Source organism: Loxodonta africana, chromosome 22 (genome assembly GCF_030014295.1).
Source record: "Loxodonta africana isolate mLoxAfr1 chromosome 22, mLoxAfr1.hap2, whole genome shotgun sequence".
NCBI lineage: Eukaryota > Metazoa > Chordata > Mammalia > Proboscidea > Elephantidae > Loxodonta > Loxodonta africana.
The window spans coordinates 24966061-24985250 of NC_087363.1; the positions used below are offsets into that span (position 1 = coordinate 24966061).

General features: G+C 46.6%; 1 protein-coding gene across 1 annotated transcript in view; it reads left to right on the plus strand.

Moving 5' to 3' along the window:
* The window catches only part of MAP4 (microtubule associated protein 4), a 199284-nt gene that overhangs the window by 178181 nt on the left and 1913 nt on the right, over window positions 1-19190 (plus strand). Inside the window, 8 exon segments of the mRNA XM_064274613.1 lie at window positions 563-778; window positions 3857-4040; window positions 4639-4698; window positions 4823-5115; window positions 6603-6716; window positions 8565-8657; window positions 16659-16740; window positions 18548-18660. Of these exon segments, the coding sequence (XP_064130683.1) occupies window positions 563-778; window positions 3857-4040; window positions 4639-4698; window positions 4823-5115; window positions 6603-6716; window positions 8565-8657; window positions 16659-16740; window positions 18548-18660 (1155 nt within the window).

Sequence of the window (19190 nt, forward strand, 5' to 3'; positions counted from 1 at the left end):
AAAAGGAGAGACAGATTTTTAAGATGGAGTCATAGCTTGGGCACTTATTTGTACTTATTGCAAAGTTCAAATGCCCCACTTCAGTGTGGTCCTAAAACAGGATGCAAGTGTTACCCCATTGAAGTGCAGGTAATAATAGCCTAACCATTTGCTGATAAAACCCAGAACCTAACCATTTGCTGATAAAACTATCTGCTGAGAGGTACTATTTTTGGTTTTACATTTATCGCAGCTGCCAAAAGTTTAAACTTTCAAAGTTTAGAATTGTCTAAAGCTGTTATCGAATTGAAATCTTCAGGTTCCAAACTCCATGGACAGTGTTTTTAGCACAATTTCTAAATATCTCATCTCTATCCTGATTTAATTCCACCATTTACTGAACTCAGAAGAAAGAAATGCTAATTTTCAGTTGCACCTGTTCTCATTGCTTATAATTTTACTTTCAATTGTGCAATTTATGCTTTTTTTTTTAATTTGTTTTTATTCTTGTCTGTGTGTTTGATGTTTTGGCCCTTTAAAAATAAAATAAACAACAAAAAAACCCCAACAAATCAACCTAAAGCCTTTGGCCACCACGCAACCTGCAAAGACTTCAACATCGAAAGCCAAACCACAGTCTGCTTCTAGCCCTAAGCAGCCCGCTCCCACCACCCTTGGTGGGCTGAATAAAAAACCCATGAGCCTTGCTTCAGGCGTAGTACCAGCTACCCCACCCAAACGCCCTGCTGCCGCTACTGCCAGGCCTTCCATCTTACCTTCAAGAGACGGGAAGCCAAAGGTAAGTAATCAGTCATCTAAGTACTGTTTTAGGGAAGTTTTCCCCCTTGAATATCAGATGGACAGGCTCTTGTTGCTGGTGGAATCAGGAAAAGGCAAGGAAAAGATGATTTGAAATTAATGTGGGGGCCCACTGATGCAGCCGTCACATATTCTATCTACCTAAGTTTATCCTCCTTTTTTCTAGCTTTCTTAACTCTTCAACTATTTTTAAGCACGTGTTAACCAGTTTCCCTTACTCCACATACTGCTGAGTTATTCATTTGTGGTATAATTTCCATATCGAATTCAGTTCTTTGTTTTCTTTTCATTCATTCTCCACAAGTGGATTTTGCTCACTGCTTTTGCTGTTCTAGCCTATACTTAGCAGGTTCCAGCATGGCATGATGTGATTTACTTTGTTTTTGTATTAGGCAGCCCCTCACTGGGCTCCTTCTGAAGTTTTCCAGGTCATCTACACTCTTTGTAGCCTGGAAACTGGTCCCTTTTGGAGCAGCATTAGCTTTACAGGATTGTCCCAGGAGGAGAGGGTGGGTGAGGCTGTGGCTGCCTTCCTCAGTGGCTGTCCCAGCCCGATCATCTTGTTTTATTTGAGAAGGGCCTTTAGGTTAGCCTAATGTTGCTCCTTAAATTTATGGTGGGAACTAGTTTCCCATGCTAAATGTCAGTGTTTTAGTTTAGTCTTGTACAGAAAACTTATGGAACCTAGGAATTCTAGTCTGGGCTGAAACCCTGGCCAAGAAACAGAGAGATTCTATCATAGAATAGGAATAATACATCTCATAAAGCTTTCTCTGCGATTCTAATTTACCTAGCTTGCTTCTTTTCTTGATCTTTAGAAAACAGTTTATTTGAATAAGAAGGGAAAGGCCAAACACCAGCTTGTGAGGAAGGCAGAAAGGAGGTGGCTGGTGCTCCTCCCTGACTGCTTATTCAGCACCAGGTCCTGGGGGTGTAGGAGGACATGGACGAGGGGGCATCTAGTGACTGTTTCACTTTGTAATCATAAAAATGAAGTGTACTGTAGTAGTTTCTTTACACACTTTTATTCTGTCTGTCAGCAGCCCATGATGTAGATACTAGCATCCTCATTTCCTAGCTGAGGAAGCTTAAGCTCAGTTAAGTAACCTTCTTAAGGTCCTGTGCTGGTGAATGACAGAGCCAGTATTTGAACCTAAGTTTACTCCAACCCTGACGCTCCAGGCCTTTTTCAGCACTTCTATGATTTTTTGCCATGCAGCATTTAGACAGCATTTTGAGATACAGCTGGCCTAGAGAGGTGTTCTGCCTGATAATTAGCACTATTTGTTTGCCTTTTAGATAAGAAACAGATTGGGACTTTTTAAGAGATTGATAAAAACTAAGGTCTAATCGAATTTATGTCTATTTTTTTTATTGTTATGAAAATTTCTAAAAGTAAACAAAGCAAAAAAAGAACTATTTAAAAGAATAGAGCTGTGATTCTGGCAGAGGGGAAAATACAAGTTGAGGAACAGGCGAGTAACTCTAGTTATACAAGCAGGCTGGTTCTGCAGCTTGCTGAGGCCGCCAGCCTGCCGTCTAAAGCGTGTCACAACCATTATTTCCATCTCAAGTAAATTTTTTCTAACATTTTATCATTATTACTGTTACTAGTGAACTAATAAGACCACAGTAGATTATTCTGAGTCATCGTCAGAGTATTGAAAATTTGAAGGAGTCTCCAGAGAGCACCTGGTTTAGTCCTCAGATTTTAAAGCAGCCCCAGAGAAGTAACCCCTCTGCAGAAAATCCTATGATGTATTCCCAACAGAACTGGGAGCAGAACCAACCACCCCGCCCTAGGTCCAATTTGTGGTTCTTCATATACATACTCAGAGCCTCCATTCACGGCAATAGTCATCATCCTACATTTGCAGAGTTAGACTTTATTTAATTGGAAGCCAGCGCCTCCTTAGCTAATTCTCCATTTAATCCATATGCTGGGTTGTCTCCACCAATCAACTGCCCTTAATGTGGCAGTTCCTCTTGGAGTGAGAAGCTTGATCCCCTGGTCTGTGGTTTGGCTTGCTATTAACTCTCTCGAGTAACATGGTATGTGTGTTTATCAAAGTAGTGTTTTCATCCCCTGATCCCATTGAAACCAGGCTAAGTTTATTCCTTCCCTTCCTCACTCCTGATAACATTCCCTGCTTTCATGGGAGAGGAACTAGCGAGAGCCACATGCCGTTCCTCCAGCCTTAGCTCTCACTTTTCCCCTTTGTTTTCCATTCCTAGCTGTGATAGCAGTGCCCCTGATGCTCACAGTTGGTCAGGCTTGCTCCATCTGCCTGCTGCTTCTCTTTCTCTGTGCTGTCGGAGACTTCACATCCTCTTTTCCCTAACATCGCTCATTGTCAAAGCTGGTCCTCAGAGCTGCTCTGTCTCGACCTCCTTTTTCCACACTAAGGAAATAAAGCTCAGAGAGGCTCACTGATTTGCCCGAGAACACTGTGAGGAGGGGCGGGGCTGGGCCTGGAGCACAGGCTTCGGACTCCAGCCTGTGTCCTCTCCACCTGCAGAGCCATCCTGTTTAGCAGTTACTGGGGACATGTGGACCCTGAAATCACTGAAATTGACTTAAATTAATTTTTAATTTTTGTTATAGTTTTTGTGCTTATTTATTTAATGTGTCGACTCCACAGCAATGGGTTTGATTTGGCTTTTCTTTTTCGGTATGGGGTGGAGCTTTATTAGATGCAGGCGTCTCTGTCTGGTCAACTATTTAGTACATTAGATTTTATTACATTATATACACTAGTATTTAGTATTATAGATCCTGAGGTTGTGGTATAGTACATCCTTTCGGGGCTGTTCATTCTCACTGGTTCAGATACTTTGACTCCCTGTTTCCTGATGCCTGTACAGCAGGTGATATGGCCAGTTAGTCCTTTTGGCTGGAGAACTTTGACCCTAGAGCCTTGTATATTTTCCTGTCAGTAACTGCCAAGCCCACAGTACCCCCTATTCTCTATACATGCTTATACAGAAGCATCCCTATGGCATGACTTCCTATGGCATGGCTGACCCAGAGCTCTTACTTCCATTTTTCTGTTACCAGCTTGTTACAGAGGCAAAGATTCCTGAGAAGCGAGCCTCACTTCCCAAGCCATCCTCTGCCCCAGCTGCCAGACCCGGCTCCAAGAGCACTCAGACTGTTCCGAAAGCCCCACCAGCTGCCACTCCTGCCGCAGCTGTGTCAAGCAGTAGGACCTCCCCCATGGCTCTACCCAAGAGGCCCACTGGTGAGTATTGTCTAACCTTCCCTTCCATGGGAAGTCAAGGGGAGGAACATAGCACTTTGGCTTCGCCCCAGCCATAGCTCCAGCCAGCATCACAGGCAGCCGTGCAGGTCAGCCTGTAAACCAACCCTTAGTGCTGTACACTGAAAAGTGGCAACCCGGTGGGTCTAGTCACTTGACAATCCTGGAGCTCCATGTAAGGTTGACAATTCTGTACGTTCACAATAACCTTGAGTGAAGAAGACTGTCATCAGCTCCCAGGTAGAATTGACCATTCCTTTCTTTCTGAGCCCACAATGTGGCCGTGGGCTTGCATGATGATAAGAAATAGGCAGTTCAGTTCCACAAGCCTGTACTGATAACCTACTTCTAAGGCTGTGTGGAAGGCATTACAAGGACCGTAGAGAAGAGTAGATGCAGTACCTGGGCTTGCACGCTCTATAAGCTCAAGGTCTATACACGACTGTCCAGTTGACGCCTCTATTCCAGAACAGTTCCTTGCTCAAAGAGGGTACTCAGTAGTATTGAATGAATGAATGCTCAGTATTGGATGAGACAGCCAATAGGTCAGTTTGTTAAAAGTGGATATTTGTTTGTGCAGCCATCAAGTCTGAGGGAAAACTTGCAGATGTCAAGAAGGTGGCTGCAAAGTCTGCACCAGGTAATAACCCCATCCTCTGCTTTGTAGAACCCTAACTTGATTTCCCCCCTTTTCTGTGGCTACAAGGTTTCCTTTTGCTCTGATCCCCTGAACTCTTTGCTACCTCTTACTTCTACCTTTACAGCTGACTTGAGTCGCTCAAAGAGCACCTCCACCACTTCTGTGAAGAAAAGCACCACTTCAACTGGGGCAGCCCCCCTGGCAGGAGTGGCTTCCAACCGAGTCAAGCCCACACCCGTGTCTCCTCGGCCCTCTGTGACGCCTTCCAAGGACAAGAAGGCCACGCCAGCCAAGCCCAACTCCTCCACCCTCAGTCTGAGCCGCACGGGAACCAATGCTTCTACCCCTGATTTGAAGAATGTCCGCTCCAAGGTTGGCTCCACAGAAAACATCAAGCATCAGCCTGGAGGAGGCAAGGTAGATCGCAGGATCTTGGGGTCCTTGGCATGCTGGCCCCTGCTTCTTCCTCTGCCACATCCAGCCCTTTCTGCAGGCTTGCCTTGGCTCTCACACCAAAGCAAAGGGCCCACGAAAGAAATGGGGATGTCAGGACATCTGATTCAGAGTCTATTGAATTTCAGCCTGGGCTCCATAGCAGGCTTCGGGTCCCAGCGGCAGGGAAAAGAATGGGCTGAGCTCTGCGTTTTCTCTTCCCATTGCAGTCAGAGGGGCTTATGTTTTAGTTTGGAGGCAAAAAGGTTCTTAATACTTTTCAGAACAATCAGAAGAGGCCTCTGAGACTCAGCAGGGGTGAGGGACACTGGTCGTAAACCCTGGAACCCAGTGTTCACTGTTTTTCCCTGCACTGTGAATGTCAGATAGGCAGAAGGTGGAGGCCTCTGTGCACCACAGTCCTGAGTTGGGCGGCAGAGCCTCTGAAAGAGGACTAGGGCATCCTTTTGTGGCTAGGACGAGTTGCTGCAAGCCTCTGACTTTGCTAAACAAGAGGGCTGTGTAGAGTGTAGTGATGGAGAAAGGTACAACAGGCCACAGTGCCCACTTCAAGGATTTGCTGGTTGCATGCACCCCAGAATTGTTAACTTTTAGCAACCACGGGACTCAGTGTATGAAAAAGGTGGTGGCGAAAGTCCATCTGAGAATGTTCAAGTTCGGAAGCAGTGACCTTCTCATTTCTGACATTCTCTAAAACAAACCACCCCTCTTCTCCACCCCCATGCACACCCAGAGTAAGATACTTAAATTGGCTTAATCCGGAGCTGGTAAAAAATCAAGGAGGGACAGAAATGAGGCAGAACCATGTGACTGTTGGAAAACGCTATGGCCAACTGGAATGGGGCTGGAATAAGGGCCTGAGAGCTGCCTTTGTTAAGAGACTGGCTCTGGCATACATAGCCAGGCCCCTGGGACCGTGGTACTGATGAACTGTCTCCCCCTTTCTTTGCCCTTCTTATGCTTTCATGTTGCAAAAGTTACAGGTGGTTTTGGCAGGAAGTTGAATGGCTTGGTTTACCAGCATACCTGAGGGGTGCAACATTTTCCTTTACTAACAAACAGTGGCTCCCTGTGACCATGACAGCATCCTTGGGGCATTTCAGAATGTTTGCATAGGCTGGCAGTGTGATTTGAAAATGATAACTTCCCCCTACACACACCCAGATTAGAATCACTACCTTGGTCATCTCAGCCCTCTCTGTATTTTTTCTCCATAAATGGTATCTTAATCTCTGCCTTACATCTCAGGACTTTGGCCTGTGGCTCCTCTCCCCATGGTCCTTGCTTCGAGGCTCTCTGGCTTGGTCTACCCTGGGAAATGTGCATTCTCCCCAGCAGCAAGGGTTGGCCTACAGCTGCCTGCTGTCCTGACCTGGACTCCTATCTTCCTTTCTTGGCATTTGGGCTCTTATCCTCTTTGTTTGAATTTGCCCCCCTTTATCTCCATCCAGGCCAAAATAGAGAAAAAAACAGAGGCAGCTGCTACAGCTCGAAAGCCTGAACCTAATGCAGTCACTAAAACAGCCGGCCCTATTGCGAGTGCACAGAAACCACCTGCTGGGAAAGTGAGTTGTGTCTAGACTTTTACCTCTTGAAGGTAAAAAATGGTAAAATATTCTTCCAGTCTGAGCCACTTTCCCTTCTCACACTTTGTTCCTATCCTGAACTAGCTTCTTCTTCTCCCCAGTGTTCCCTCCTCTGTGTTTGATGACTCAGCCATCAGAATATATTTTTTATTAACCCTGAAGATTAATAGAGTCAGCCCTTGGGGAATACTTATTCAGCTGGATAAAATGGCTCCAGAAACTTTGTCACTTCCCTCATACTGACTTGCATCTGAAGTCCACCCCTTATACGCACACACGTAGGCACAGAGAGCACCCAGGTTCTTCCTCGGTGACACTGGGCAATGACATTCTTCTGGAACCTGGAGCCCCTGTGCTTCAGCTTGAGCTGGGAAGTTCCTCTCATAATGCCACTGGGTATGGAGATAGCCTCATTTGTCCTGGTTTCCCAAGTTACCTCTTAGGTGAAAGTTAAGACGGTCATTCCTAACGGAGACCCCCTTAGCATAGGGGTCGTGCCATCATAGGTGTCCTAGTGCCAACTTGAAGACGGAGGTAAGCTGGAATTCTAAGCTTCACACCCTGGAGCCAAGGCACCTCCTGCTTGCTGTGGGACACCTTCCTCCCTTAGCTGTAGTACGTGGGTGGGTGGGCCTCTCTGGGGTGGGATGGCATTTGCACAGTTGGGGAGGTGAGGAAGGTTGTCTCGTGTGGCCTCTGGGTGACTGCTAGAGGTACTGTGGGTCTCTGGTTCAGACCAGTGCTCACTGGGAAGTGGTTTGCTAGCCAGTTATTCATCACTCACATTGTAAAGAAGGTAGGAAAGGAGGTGTATGGGCTGGAATTTCTGAGGGTGGGTTTCTCTACTCTGTGGAAAACCTCAGCCTGGAGGCTGCATCATTTGCAAAGGGCCTTCAGTCTGAAGAAAAGGAAGGTGGTAACATTCCTTCTTGAGAAGGCCCAACAAGAATTCTTTGTTGCAGACCCTTACAGCCGTAGCCTTTGTTTTGCTCGATTCCAGAGGGCACCATTGCTCACAGTACAGTGTGACTTTTACCCCTGGATTGTACATCAGAGCAGCCCTGCCTGGAGCTTGCTGCTGTCTTGTGTACATGAAGCTCAGAGGGCATAGGATTTGGACTGGAGAAGTTGTTTTAACCTTAGAATCAGTAAAGAAGTCTAGACCAAAACCTCTGGGCTCCATGTGGCAGTGTGGCAGCTGCCTAGGCTGTAGCTTGTGCTCCACCTGGTGTCCAGGGTTTGATTTGGGCTTGAGATTCTACGTGGAAGGCCCAGTAGCCTCTTTGAGTCATTTTCATTTATATCTGAGTAATGTCCCTTTCTTCCTGTTGGTATCACTTGTGCCTCATTAACCAGCTGCCCAGTGGCTCTCAGAGCACTCTCGTTTCCAAGAGTGGGTGGCCGCAACAGTTTCAGGCCCCGAATGTTAAGCCAGATGCCCTCCTTGGGCAGGGACCTGTCCAAATCAGCAGGGCTCCTGCATAGAGGAACCAGAGGACGCTGTGTCCCCACTTTTGGGGTCCTGCTGCTGTCTGGGCCTTGAGAACGATAGCCCAAGAAATAGTGATGTCATGGTGATCATGTAGCATTTGTGCACCATCTGCCTCTGTCGTCGTGTTGTTTGTTCATGTTTTCACTCCCTTTCTTGCTCCTTCAGATTTCTTCTCCTGTGCTTTTCCACACCTGCTCTGCTGAAGGTGGGGGTGGAGTTTTAACAATACCATTTGTTGGTCATTGTGGTCATGTGTGAAGTCACTGCCTGCCCTGTGTCAGTTCTAACCAGCCCTCCCCCCTTGTGTTGTTTTCTTCTGTTCTCTAACACTCCAGGTCCAGATAGTCTCCAAAAAAATGAACTACAGCCATATTCAGTCCAAGTGTGGTTCCAAGGACAATATTAAGCATGTCCCTGGAGGTGGTAATGTAAGTATGAGCCCTGGACGGCTAGTGTCTGAGGCACAGCCCACTGCAGAGTATGCTGGGGAGAGGGCCACTGCCCATGCAGATGGGACCGTAGAGGCCTGGGCCAGGGCGCACAAAGCAATCTAGGGAATTGAGGGGAGACATTAACACTCAAAAGTGTTTACAGTAGGTGTTTCTGGTGATCCCCTAAACAACAACGACATGTTGCTGCCCACTTGGTATCTTCTAACCCTGTGGGTGGGAGTCTCTTGGTTCTCTAGCTACATCAGAGACCTGGTCTGAGGGCAGCGGTCAGCAACAGGCCTGTTACTTGTCTTGAGTCCACTCATAGGGATCAAGGTGGGGCTACTGCCAAGGCTACAGCTGCAGAACAGGTGCCTGGAAGGGTTCCTCCAGGCTTCGCAGCTCCTGGCAGGGTACTTACACACTTCCCATGTGGCATCGGTGGTGGTTCCTACTCTGAGACAGAAGTCTAAATTTGTCCAAAGACCACCTTTGAATCCCTGTTACTACAGTATCAGAGAATTAATCAACATTTTCCTCTTCTGCCCTTTCTCTGCTTTTTTTTCTTACTTGCCTTCTCTCTTTTTTTTTCCTCGTTCTACTTTCTCCTTTCCTCTTTACCTTGTCCCGTTTTCCATTCTGCTCTTGTTCCCCCCATGTTTTCCAGTTCTTTCTCTCTTTTATTTCCTTTTCTCTCTGTCCCCTTCCCTCTTCCATCTAACTGTCCTTCCTTTTATCATGCTGCTATTCTGTGCTGGCCCTAAAATCTGTGTTGAGGACACAGAGATGACTCCAGCTCACAGAGGTTCTGGTCTAGGGAGAGACAGGGCAAAGTGTCATTTTCATTAGAATGTCTTGTGCATTTTCTACTTGCCCCGCCCCTATGACAGTGCTCAGGCAGAGTGGGGCTCTGCAGTGTGGAGCCAGTGTCATCTGTGAAGCTGTCCACTTGAAGCCTCTGCCCTTCCCTGCTTCTCCACATGTGGGTTTCCAACCCCAAGACTGAGAGCTCCATCCTATCTGAGCCACTCAGTTCCTTTTCCTCGCTAAGGAACTAAGTCCGTGCCTTGGTGGCCATGCCAGTCTGCCCAAGACCTATAAACACATTCCCACCCCCAACAGTTATGACCACTCCTTTCTTGCCCCACTCAAATCTCTCTTACTGCACCCCCTCCTAACCACCGTCCTCCTGGTGTGAGCTGACGCTGCTCCCCCTTTGCACTGAGGTACTCCATGAACAGCGGGAGTGTGCTTGGACAGCTTGGTAGTTGGCCAAGCATTAGCCAGCCTGACATAGGATCAGCTGAGGTGGGTGAAGCTTTTAAAAGCAATCAGTGTCTGAGGTGATTCAGGATTCAGCCTAGGAAGGGCCCAGGTAGGCATTGGCCCTAGCTTTTCCTTTCAGGTTTTTGCCCTGGGTGAAAACAAAAGGTGAACGGGAATTCAGAGGCAGTTTGGTGCAGTTGTGTGGGTTTGACATAGGAATGCATTTATCTATGTTGTGTGGTGTACCGAAGAGCTCCAGAAATAGTCATCATTATCAATCACCCACTATGGTCTTTCCATACTGCCTACGCGTGACTTCAGACAAGATTTGTTAGAAGTGGGGGGCTATACTTTTTAAAAAGCATTTTCTATCAGTTCATTAGACACACAACATTAGGAAACCACTTGAGAGCAGTGTTTCCAGGTGGGAAGAGGAGAGTGAACAGTGGCAGCCAGAGGTTAGGCTGAGGTACTTTAGTTCCTTCCATGACCTCCATGAACCCCGTCATAACACCACGGTAACTAAACATGCAATTTAGGAACAGTGGGCCTGCCGTGCAAACAGAACAGCATTACGCTTCTAAGGCCTATCCTAACCACCCCCCCCCGCCCCCATACACACATTTACCCCTTGATGACAGGGAGAAGGACATCAGGAGAAGGAAGAGAGTGACGCGTTGATCAGGTCAGTGTAGTGGCTCCTTCAATGGCTGGGCCCAGTTTAAACTTTTGTGGCAGTTTTGGTTCCATTTCACCTTGTGAGGAGAATATGTATGCATAGTGGGTTCAGGACCCTTCTGCAGTGTCATTTCAACAAGCATATATTGATATATCTGCAGTAAGCCTGAAGGTCATCACAGGTCAGTGGGGATACTTGGATAAACCTAAGGCTAGAACAAGATGACATCAAGGACATCATACATGAAGAAAGCAAAAAGTCATTAAAAGAAAAGACAAAGTAGATGTCAGAAGAGACTCCGAAACTTGCTCTAGAATGTAGAATGGAAGAAATGACGAAGTAAATGAGCTGAACAGGAAATTTCAAAGGGCGGCTGGAGAAGAGAGTAAGGTATTATAATTAAATATGCAAAGAGCTGGAGTTAGAAAACTAAAAGGGAAGCACATGCTCAGCATTTCTCAAGCAGAAAGAACTGAAGAAAAAATACAAGCCTCGTGTTGCAGTATTGAAGGATTCTATGGCAATATATTGAATGGTGCAATAAGCCTCAAAGGAAGGTGGAAGGGATACACAGAGTCACTGTACTAAAAATTGGTTGACGTTCAACCACTTCAGGAGGTAGCATATGAGCAGGAACCAATGGTGTTGAAGGAAGAAGTCCAACCTGCTCTAAAGGCGTTGGTGAAAAACAAGGCACCAGGAATTGATGGAATACCGGTTGAGGTATTTTTAACAAACAGATAAAATACTAGAATCACTCACTCATCTGTGCCAAGAAATTTGGAAGGCAGCTGCCTAGCCAGCTAACCGGAAGAGATCCATGTTTGTGCCCGTTCCATAGAAAGGTGATCCAACAGAATGTGGAAATTACTGAACAATATTAGTAATGTCACACTCAAGTAAAATTTTGTGGAAAATCTTTCAAAAACGGTTGCAGCAGTACCTCAACAGGGAACTACCAGAAATTCAAGCCCGATTTGGAAGAAGACGTGGAATGAGGGATATTATTGCTGATGTCAGATGGATCTTAGCTAAAATTAGAGGATGTCAGAAAGATGTTTACCTGTATTTTATTGACTATGCAAAGGCATTTGACTGTGTGGATTATACCAAGCTATGGATAACATTGCGAAGAATGGGAATTCCAGAACTCTTAATTGTGCTCATGTGGAATTTGTGCACAGACCAAGAGGCAGTAGTTCAAACAGGGGGATACTGTGTGTTTTAAAATCAGGAAAGATGTGTATCAGGATTGTATCCTTTTACCATACTTACTAAATCTGTATGCTGAGCAAAGAATCCGAGAAGCTGGACCATATGAAGAAGAGCACAGCATCAGGATTGGTGGAAGACTTGTTAACAACCTGCGGATATACAGATGACACAACCTTGCTTGCTGAAAGTGAAGAGGATTTGAAGCACTTAACTGAAGAAGACCAAAGACTACAGCCCTCAGTATGGATTGCACCTAAGCATAAAGAAAATGGAAATTCTCACAACTGGACCAAAAAACAACATCATGATAAACAGAAGATACTGAAGTTGTTTAAAGTGTTGAAAAGCAAAGATACCACTTTGAGGACTAAGGTGCATTTGTCTCATATGCATGTGAAAGCTGAACAATGAATAAGGAAGAAAGACCAAAGAAGAATCGATGCCTTTGAATTATGGTGTTGACGAAGAATACTGAATATGCCATGGACTGCCAGAAAAATGAACAGATCTGTCTTGGAAGCAGTACAGCCAGAATGTTTCTTAGAAGTGAGGATGGCAAGATGTCACCTCATGTACTTTGGACATGTTCCCAGGAGGGACCAGTCCCTGGAGAAGGACATCAGTCATGCTTCTTAAAGTAGAGGGTCAGTGAAAAAGAGAAAAGACCCTCAATGAGATGAATTGACGCAGTGGCTACAACAGTGGGCTTAAACATAGCAACGATTGTAAGAATGGCACAGGACCAGGTAGTATTTCATTCTGTTGTATATGGGGTCTCTATGAGTCAGAACTGACTCGACAGCACTTAACAACAACAGAGCAGGATACAGTGGGTGCAGTGGTTGGTTGTGTACCAAGAAGAGACTCACGGGGAGAGGGCATTGGCTTCCGCAGGCCATGAGGCCTCACTGGAGGGGACCTTTGTGCTAGTCCTTGAAGGACAAGAGTCGCACATCCTTGGCTAGAGAAGCAGCACGTGACTCCCTGAGGCTGGAGCATAGAGCAGTGGGGAGTAGAGAGAAAGACGCATGGGGAAGATGTTTGCCAGCCACGTACAGAGTCGTCTGCAGGCCAGCCCAAAGAGGTAGAGCTTTATCTTAGAGGCAATGGGCACTGTTAAGCAAATGGGACACAACTAAGCTTTTTTAAACTTTTAGTTACAGAAATTTTCAAACATATGCAAAAGTAGGAAAAATAGTAAAATGAACTTGATATACCATATAAAAAAACCCAGCTTCAGTTATTACCTAATGGCCAATATTTTTTTTAATTATATATGCCCACTCTGAGTATTTTAGAGCCAGTCTCACATAAATCGTTTCATCTGCAAATATTTCACCATATAGCTTGAAAAGAGAAAGACTCTTTAAAAAAAAAAAAAACTAACATAACCCCACTAACACTTTACGGACCTTATTTGGACCCTGATTGGAATGAGCAAACAATGGTCTGTAAATTGTGATTGGTTGATTTGTGTCTTAGGTCTCTTTGATTCTTAAATTCCTTTTACTCTATAAGTTCCCTCTCCTTCCCCCGACCCCCAGCAATTTTTTCATGAGTAAACTGGGTGGCTTGTTCTAGAATCTGGATTTTTCTGATTATCCATGGTTTCATTTAACATATTCCTTTGTCCCTCAATTTTCTGTAAGTTGATTCAGGTTTGAGTTTTTTTTTTCCTCCATACCAGCAAGACTTTCATAGAAAAGGTGTTTTTCCGTCAGGAGGCACTTCATGTCTCATTCTTCCGGTTACCTCTTTGTTGGTCACTTCTGTGCGGGCAGCTGTTGTTGCTCAGTACCTAGGTCCATGAGTTCCGTAAGAACTTACAGTGGAGAAACTCTCCTTCTGTCACTCGTATGTCTACAGAGTGCAGCCTCCCCTCAGCGACTAGGCTTTGAGCCATGACTATGCAAGAGGTAGAGAAGTGGAGACTTGGAGAACATGCTGTCAAGAATATGGGGGGCATTCCCAGGCCTTCTAGGGTGACTTCTGTTAAGGCCTCACAGGTGATCCCAGGGCTGCCCTTTCAGTTCAGGGATCGTGCAAGCTGAGCATGTCACTGTTGCTACTAGCACATGGTAGGCAGATTGGCTTGATTTAAGCAGTTGCTAGATCTTTTGCTGGGAAAAGTACACTTTCTCTCCGCTACCTTTGTGAGGAACAAGAGCAGGGAGATGTGTGGGTGAGGCCATCGTGGCCTCCTCTTCTTAATTTGGCCATTTTTTCCCCTGACGGATAAAACATGATGCCTCATTCTAACCTCAGATACTGTATTTACAGTGGTTTGAACACCAATTCTGTAGCTGGGGTTGCCTGCAATGTGTCATAAACTCCTTCTATTTTAGGGATACCTATAAATATCTGAGGAATGAACTATAGATGGAGGAGAAAAAGAAGACATTGATCTTGTATAGGGAAAATTGCACCCTTGTTGGAAAGATGAGACAGAGCGGACACCGCATTGTGACTACTAGCGAAGTATTCAGCATACATTGGGTACCCTGTAAATGATTATTGAACACACGAGGCAATTACTCTACTGTTCTTGATGACGTGAGGAAGAGATGGACTGAAGCTAGAGCCAGGAAAGTCTCTGGAGAAGGTGGCCTTTGAGCTGGGCCTTGAAGGGTGGGAGGAGGACGTAATGGTCTTGCTAGGTAGGGGAACAGCATGAGCAGAAACCTCCAGGCAAGACTGAGAATAACTCAGCAAGCTGACAGTCATGGGTGGATACCCTGTGCCAGACCTTGTGCTAGGGGCAGAAATAAAAAAATACAGTAGACACCACATCTGCCCTCTGGAGACCCTATTTCCTGACACTGGAGAAAGGACAAGGGTCCCTGTTATAGAATAAGTTGTATTCTCAAAAAAAAAAAAAAATGTTGAATTCCTGGCCCTTATACCTGTGGATGTGATCCTGTTTGGAAATAGGTTTGTTGTTGTTGTTGTTGTTACATATTAATGAGAGGTCATACCAGTATGGGGTGGGTCTTAAACCTAATCACTTCTGAGGTATAAAAACACCAGAATAGACACTGACACACACAGGGTGAAGAGGAAGACAGAGACAGACAGATGCATCTCCAAGCCCAGGAATGCCAAGAATTACTGGCAGATACTAGAAGCTGAAGTAGACAAAGAAGCATCTCCTGCTATAGCCACACCCTGAGTTCAGACTTGTGGCCTCCAGAACTGTGAGAAAATAAATTTCTGTTCTTTAAAGCAACCCACTTGTGGTGTTTGTGTTACGGCAGCACTAGATAACTAAGACAGCCCTAGAAGATAACCATTTAACAACATTGTGGTGAAACCCCACTAGAATGGTGTGTGACTGACCCACTGGCAGGACTTTACAGGCCACCACATAACAGGGTTGATTGTGCTGGAAAGCCAGGCTTTTACAGTACCAGGGAGCAGGCAGGCCACTCACAGGAACCCTAGAGTCCCCGTCGTAGGATCCCAGAGGGAACTCACATCTGTGGATGTTGTTTTCCTGATGTAAAGAAGTTCTGTCAGTCCTGGTACAGATATTTTCCAATGCTCCTGTAGGGCACACATTGATGAAAGTCTCTTGGCTGTCTTAAAAGCAGGACCAAGTATAGAGGACCCCCAAAGGGATTTCTGTACCGTCATTCATTTTTAATAATCTTACAAGGCAGTTTGTCCTTTTGATTATTCACCAAACATGGGCAGCATGCCAGCTTAGCGAATAGCCTTGTGAGGGGAGGCCTGTAGGGAGCAGAAGGGCAGGCCATGCAGAGTCTCTGCAGATACAGTGCTGCAGGCTGCTGGGGAGGCCCGGTGAACACATTGACTGTACGCAGCAGAGCTTTTCTACTACCTGGTGGGAGAGTGAGGTGGCCTTTCTTGCAAATGGTTGCTAAACATTTGAAAAAAGTTAAGCTTAGTAATAACCAAAGCTACTAAAACAAACCATATTTCACTGTAAATTAGCAAGGTTTTTTCTTTCTTTAACACGAATATCCAATGCTGGGAGGATATGGTGAGACAAACACATAAGCTCTGCTAGTGGAGGTGTCAGTTGTAGCATTTCTGGAAAGTACCTGGGGAGTAGTTTTCCAGAACCTTAAAACAGTCTAACTCTTTGACTGGGTAGCTGCACTTCCTAGGCATGTCACCTAAGGGAGTCATCAGAGTTGCAAAGACTTATTTCTAAAAATAGTCATTGCTGCCATGTTTATAATAGTGAAAAACTGGAGGTGAACTCAATATTCAAGATTAGAAATAGGGTTAGGTTCATAGAGAATATTAATAGGATAAATTATTATGTGGCTGTTTTCTTTGCAGAAATATCTGGGACAATGCTTACAATGAGGCTTCAGTGGGAATACAAAATCTTACACATACACATGGCTGTACTCAGCCATGAGGGGGAAAATGCTTTTAAAATACTGGTAGAAAATATGCCAAAATGTTATTCCAGATTATCTCTGGGCAAGGGGTTTATGGGTAAGTTTTTGAAGTAAAACAAAACCAACATTTTAGGAGAACCTTGAGGTTTGGTCCCAGAAAAGTGGGAGAACTGCCTGTGAAGAGGGTGCACCAGGAGGGTCAAGAAGGAAAGGCCTGTGTGTGTGGGCAACAGATTGGACTGGTCTGGCTGGAGCAGGGGGTCAGAAGCAAAGAGCAGGTCCAGGATGATTCGAGGGCTATTTCAGGCATTTAGGAAGGTGACCCTGACCTTGAGCAGACTGAGACAGGGGTGACAGAGGGAGAAAATAAACTTGAACATGGAGAAGATTATAAAGGTAGCGTAGATTTGGTCTTGACAGTCTCTCTCTCTGAGGTAACGATTTCTTTCGTGTTCTTTTCATCAGGTTCAGATTCAGAACAAGAAAGTGGACATATCTAAAGTCTCCTCCAAATGTGGATCCAAGGCCAACATCAAGCACAAGCCTGGTGAGTGGTGCCTCTCGCCCACCGGAACTCCCAGGGGCGAGTAGGCCTGCCATGGGCCAGTTGGGCAGCCCCGTGACTGGAGAGGGTCTCATTCCTGCATCTTACCATTCCACGAAGATTCAGGGATCTACCTCCCAGCAGGCAGGACACAGTGGTGGAAACACAGCCTGCAGGCCTGTCAAGGAGGAAGGAGCAGAACGCTAAGATCCTAGCTGGAGGAGGACCAGTTTGTAAAGGCCACCCTTTGCAGGGGCATTCTCTTGAACACCTGCTGTGTGCATGGTGTGTGGACCTAGACCTAGAAGATCTAGGCTGGGAGCCTGGGTCCACTCCCGCAGGAGCTCTGGAGAGAGTGGTGTTTGGGACTTGCCTGTCAGATTCAGAAGCAAAGGAGGCTCCTAAGTGAAGCATCACCTAGCAGCCCTGGCAGGAGCTAGAGAGCCACAGAGTAATTCTCAGCAAAGAATGTAATCCATTTTAGAACGTATTCTATTTAAAGGATCAAAACAATTTGGCCCTTGGCTAACCTTCATTTTTTTCCCTTTCATTTTATTACAAACCAACTGAACTATTGCCATGAGATGTTTGGATGTACCTAAATAATATCAGCAACTTCAGCCTCTTTTTTTCTTAGAGCCAGGAAAGTCTCTTGTAAAATTATATGTAACACAATATTTGCCATTTCACGCTTTATCTGGTATACAACTTAGTGATACCAGCTACCGTTGTCAAGTTGTGCAACCATTACCCTTAATTGAAGCCATTTTTCTTTAATCTGGAAAACCCACTCCTGAGAGGTACCCCTTCCCTAGTGACATTAAGTTCGGCTGAAACTAGAACTCCGGTGTGTTGGACACCTGGAGGCAGGAACTTGGGTGTCGGGGTTTGCCATGTGAACTGAGAAAGGGAATAGAAGGGGAGAGAGAAGGGGTCACAAGGGGAGCCAAGCTGCTGAGCCTCAGAAGGGCTGGGCACCCAGCTGAGGGAATCTGGCCACGAGTTCCCTCTCCCCACTTCGACCTCTGGTCAGTAAGCTCTGAGCCTTCCCTCCCCACCCTGGCTGGCGGGCACTAGGGACCTGTCGGGCTGGGGCTGGGCTGGGCTGGTTCGAGTCTGCCCTTTCTCCAACTCACAGTCCCCAGGCCACTCACCTCTTTCTACCTTTCCTTCTTTTCACTGTCGTGGGATTCATTTAACAGGCTCAGACATGCTAGCCACATCCTGCACCTGTCAACCACTAGCTTGGTGACTCTGGGCAAGTGATTTTTTCCAGCCTCAGTTTTAGCAGCATTAAAACAATGATCACAACCCTGACAGACAGGGCATTCCTGAAAATTGAGGAGGCTGTGTTCAAGAGAGCTACACTGCCTGGTTAGCCTCCCTCCCTCCCTACCTCTCCCCACACGAAGGAGCCATCACACTGCCATGAGGGGACTCTCCCTAGGCTGCCCTCTGCATGCAGTCTGCTGAGCCGGTTAGCAGTTGCACACTGGAGGCTGGGAGGGCTAGGAGGGTGCGGTGCTGGCACGGGGCTTTTTTTGCTATGGCGGTGTTCCCACTGCTGGATGGAAAGACTGTCTCAGCCTGACTGGGGTCAGAGCAGCCCTGTCTTAATGTCTGTACACACGGAGCGCCTCCTCGTTTTTCCTCAGAAGCACTGGGGAGCAGGTCACATTTCTCCCTTTCTAGATTGGGCGCACAGCTAGCATTCGGCCAAGCTTGAACTCCTGCTCCAGCCTCTTGGCTCTACCTGCGGGGCTATTTCTCTGCCATCCTTAGTGACCAGTTGATTCTTCTCTGGTTCCAGGCGGAGGAGATGTCAAGATTGAAAGTCAGAAGTTGAACTTCAAGGAGAAGGCCCAGGCGAAGGTGGGATCCCTCGATAATGTGGGCCACCTGCCTGCCGGAGGTGCCGTGAAGGTAGCCAGTGGGTCACAAGGGGGATACAGCTGGGCAGGGGTGGGAGTTGTGCAGCGAGGGTCAGGGTCCCAGCAGGTGGGCACCTGTCACCGCCCCACAGTCTCTTCAGGAGTCATGTCTTCACCCACCATTGCTGTGTTCCCATCGTCCATTATCAGTCCTGAGTGACGCAGGAGAGATATGAAGCCCCCACCTACCTACATCTTGTCTGCCCTTGCTCCTGAGCTCAGCATGTGCCCTGAGGAGCCATGGCCTCCCTTACCTATTGAGGCTCTGAGCCCGTCCCAGCCATTCGAAGAGGGACTGTGGGCTGGGTTGTAGACCGCCACAAGGTGGGGTCTGTACCTTACACAGTCTTGCCATCTGCCTCAGGAGAGGAACGTGCATGCTTGCTCCATGGCAGGCTCTGTTCCTGGCCTGGGAGCAGGATGGCACGTTTTGGAATGCCAGGGGGAGCAGGCTTGGCAGCCACCTGGCTCTGGAGGGCCTGCCCATGGCCACCCCAGCTCAGCGCTGGGGGAGAACTGCCC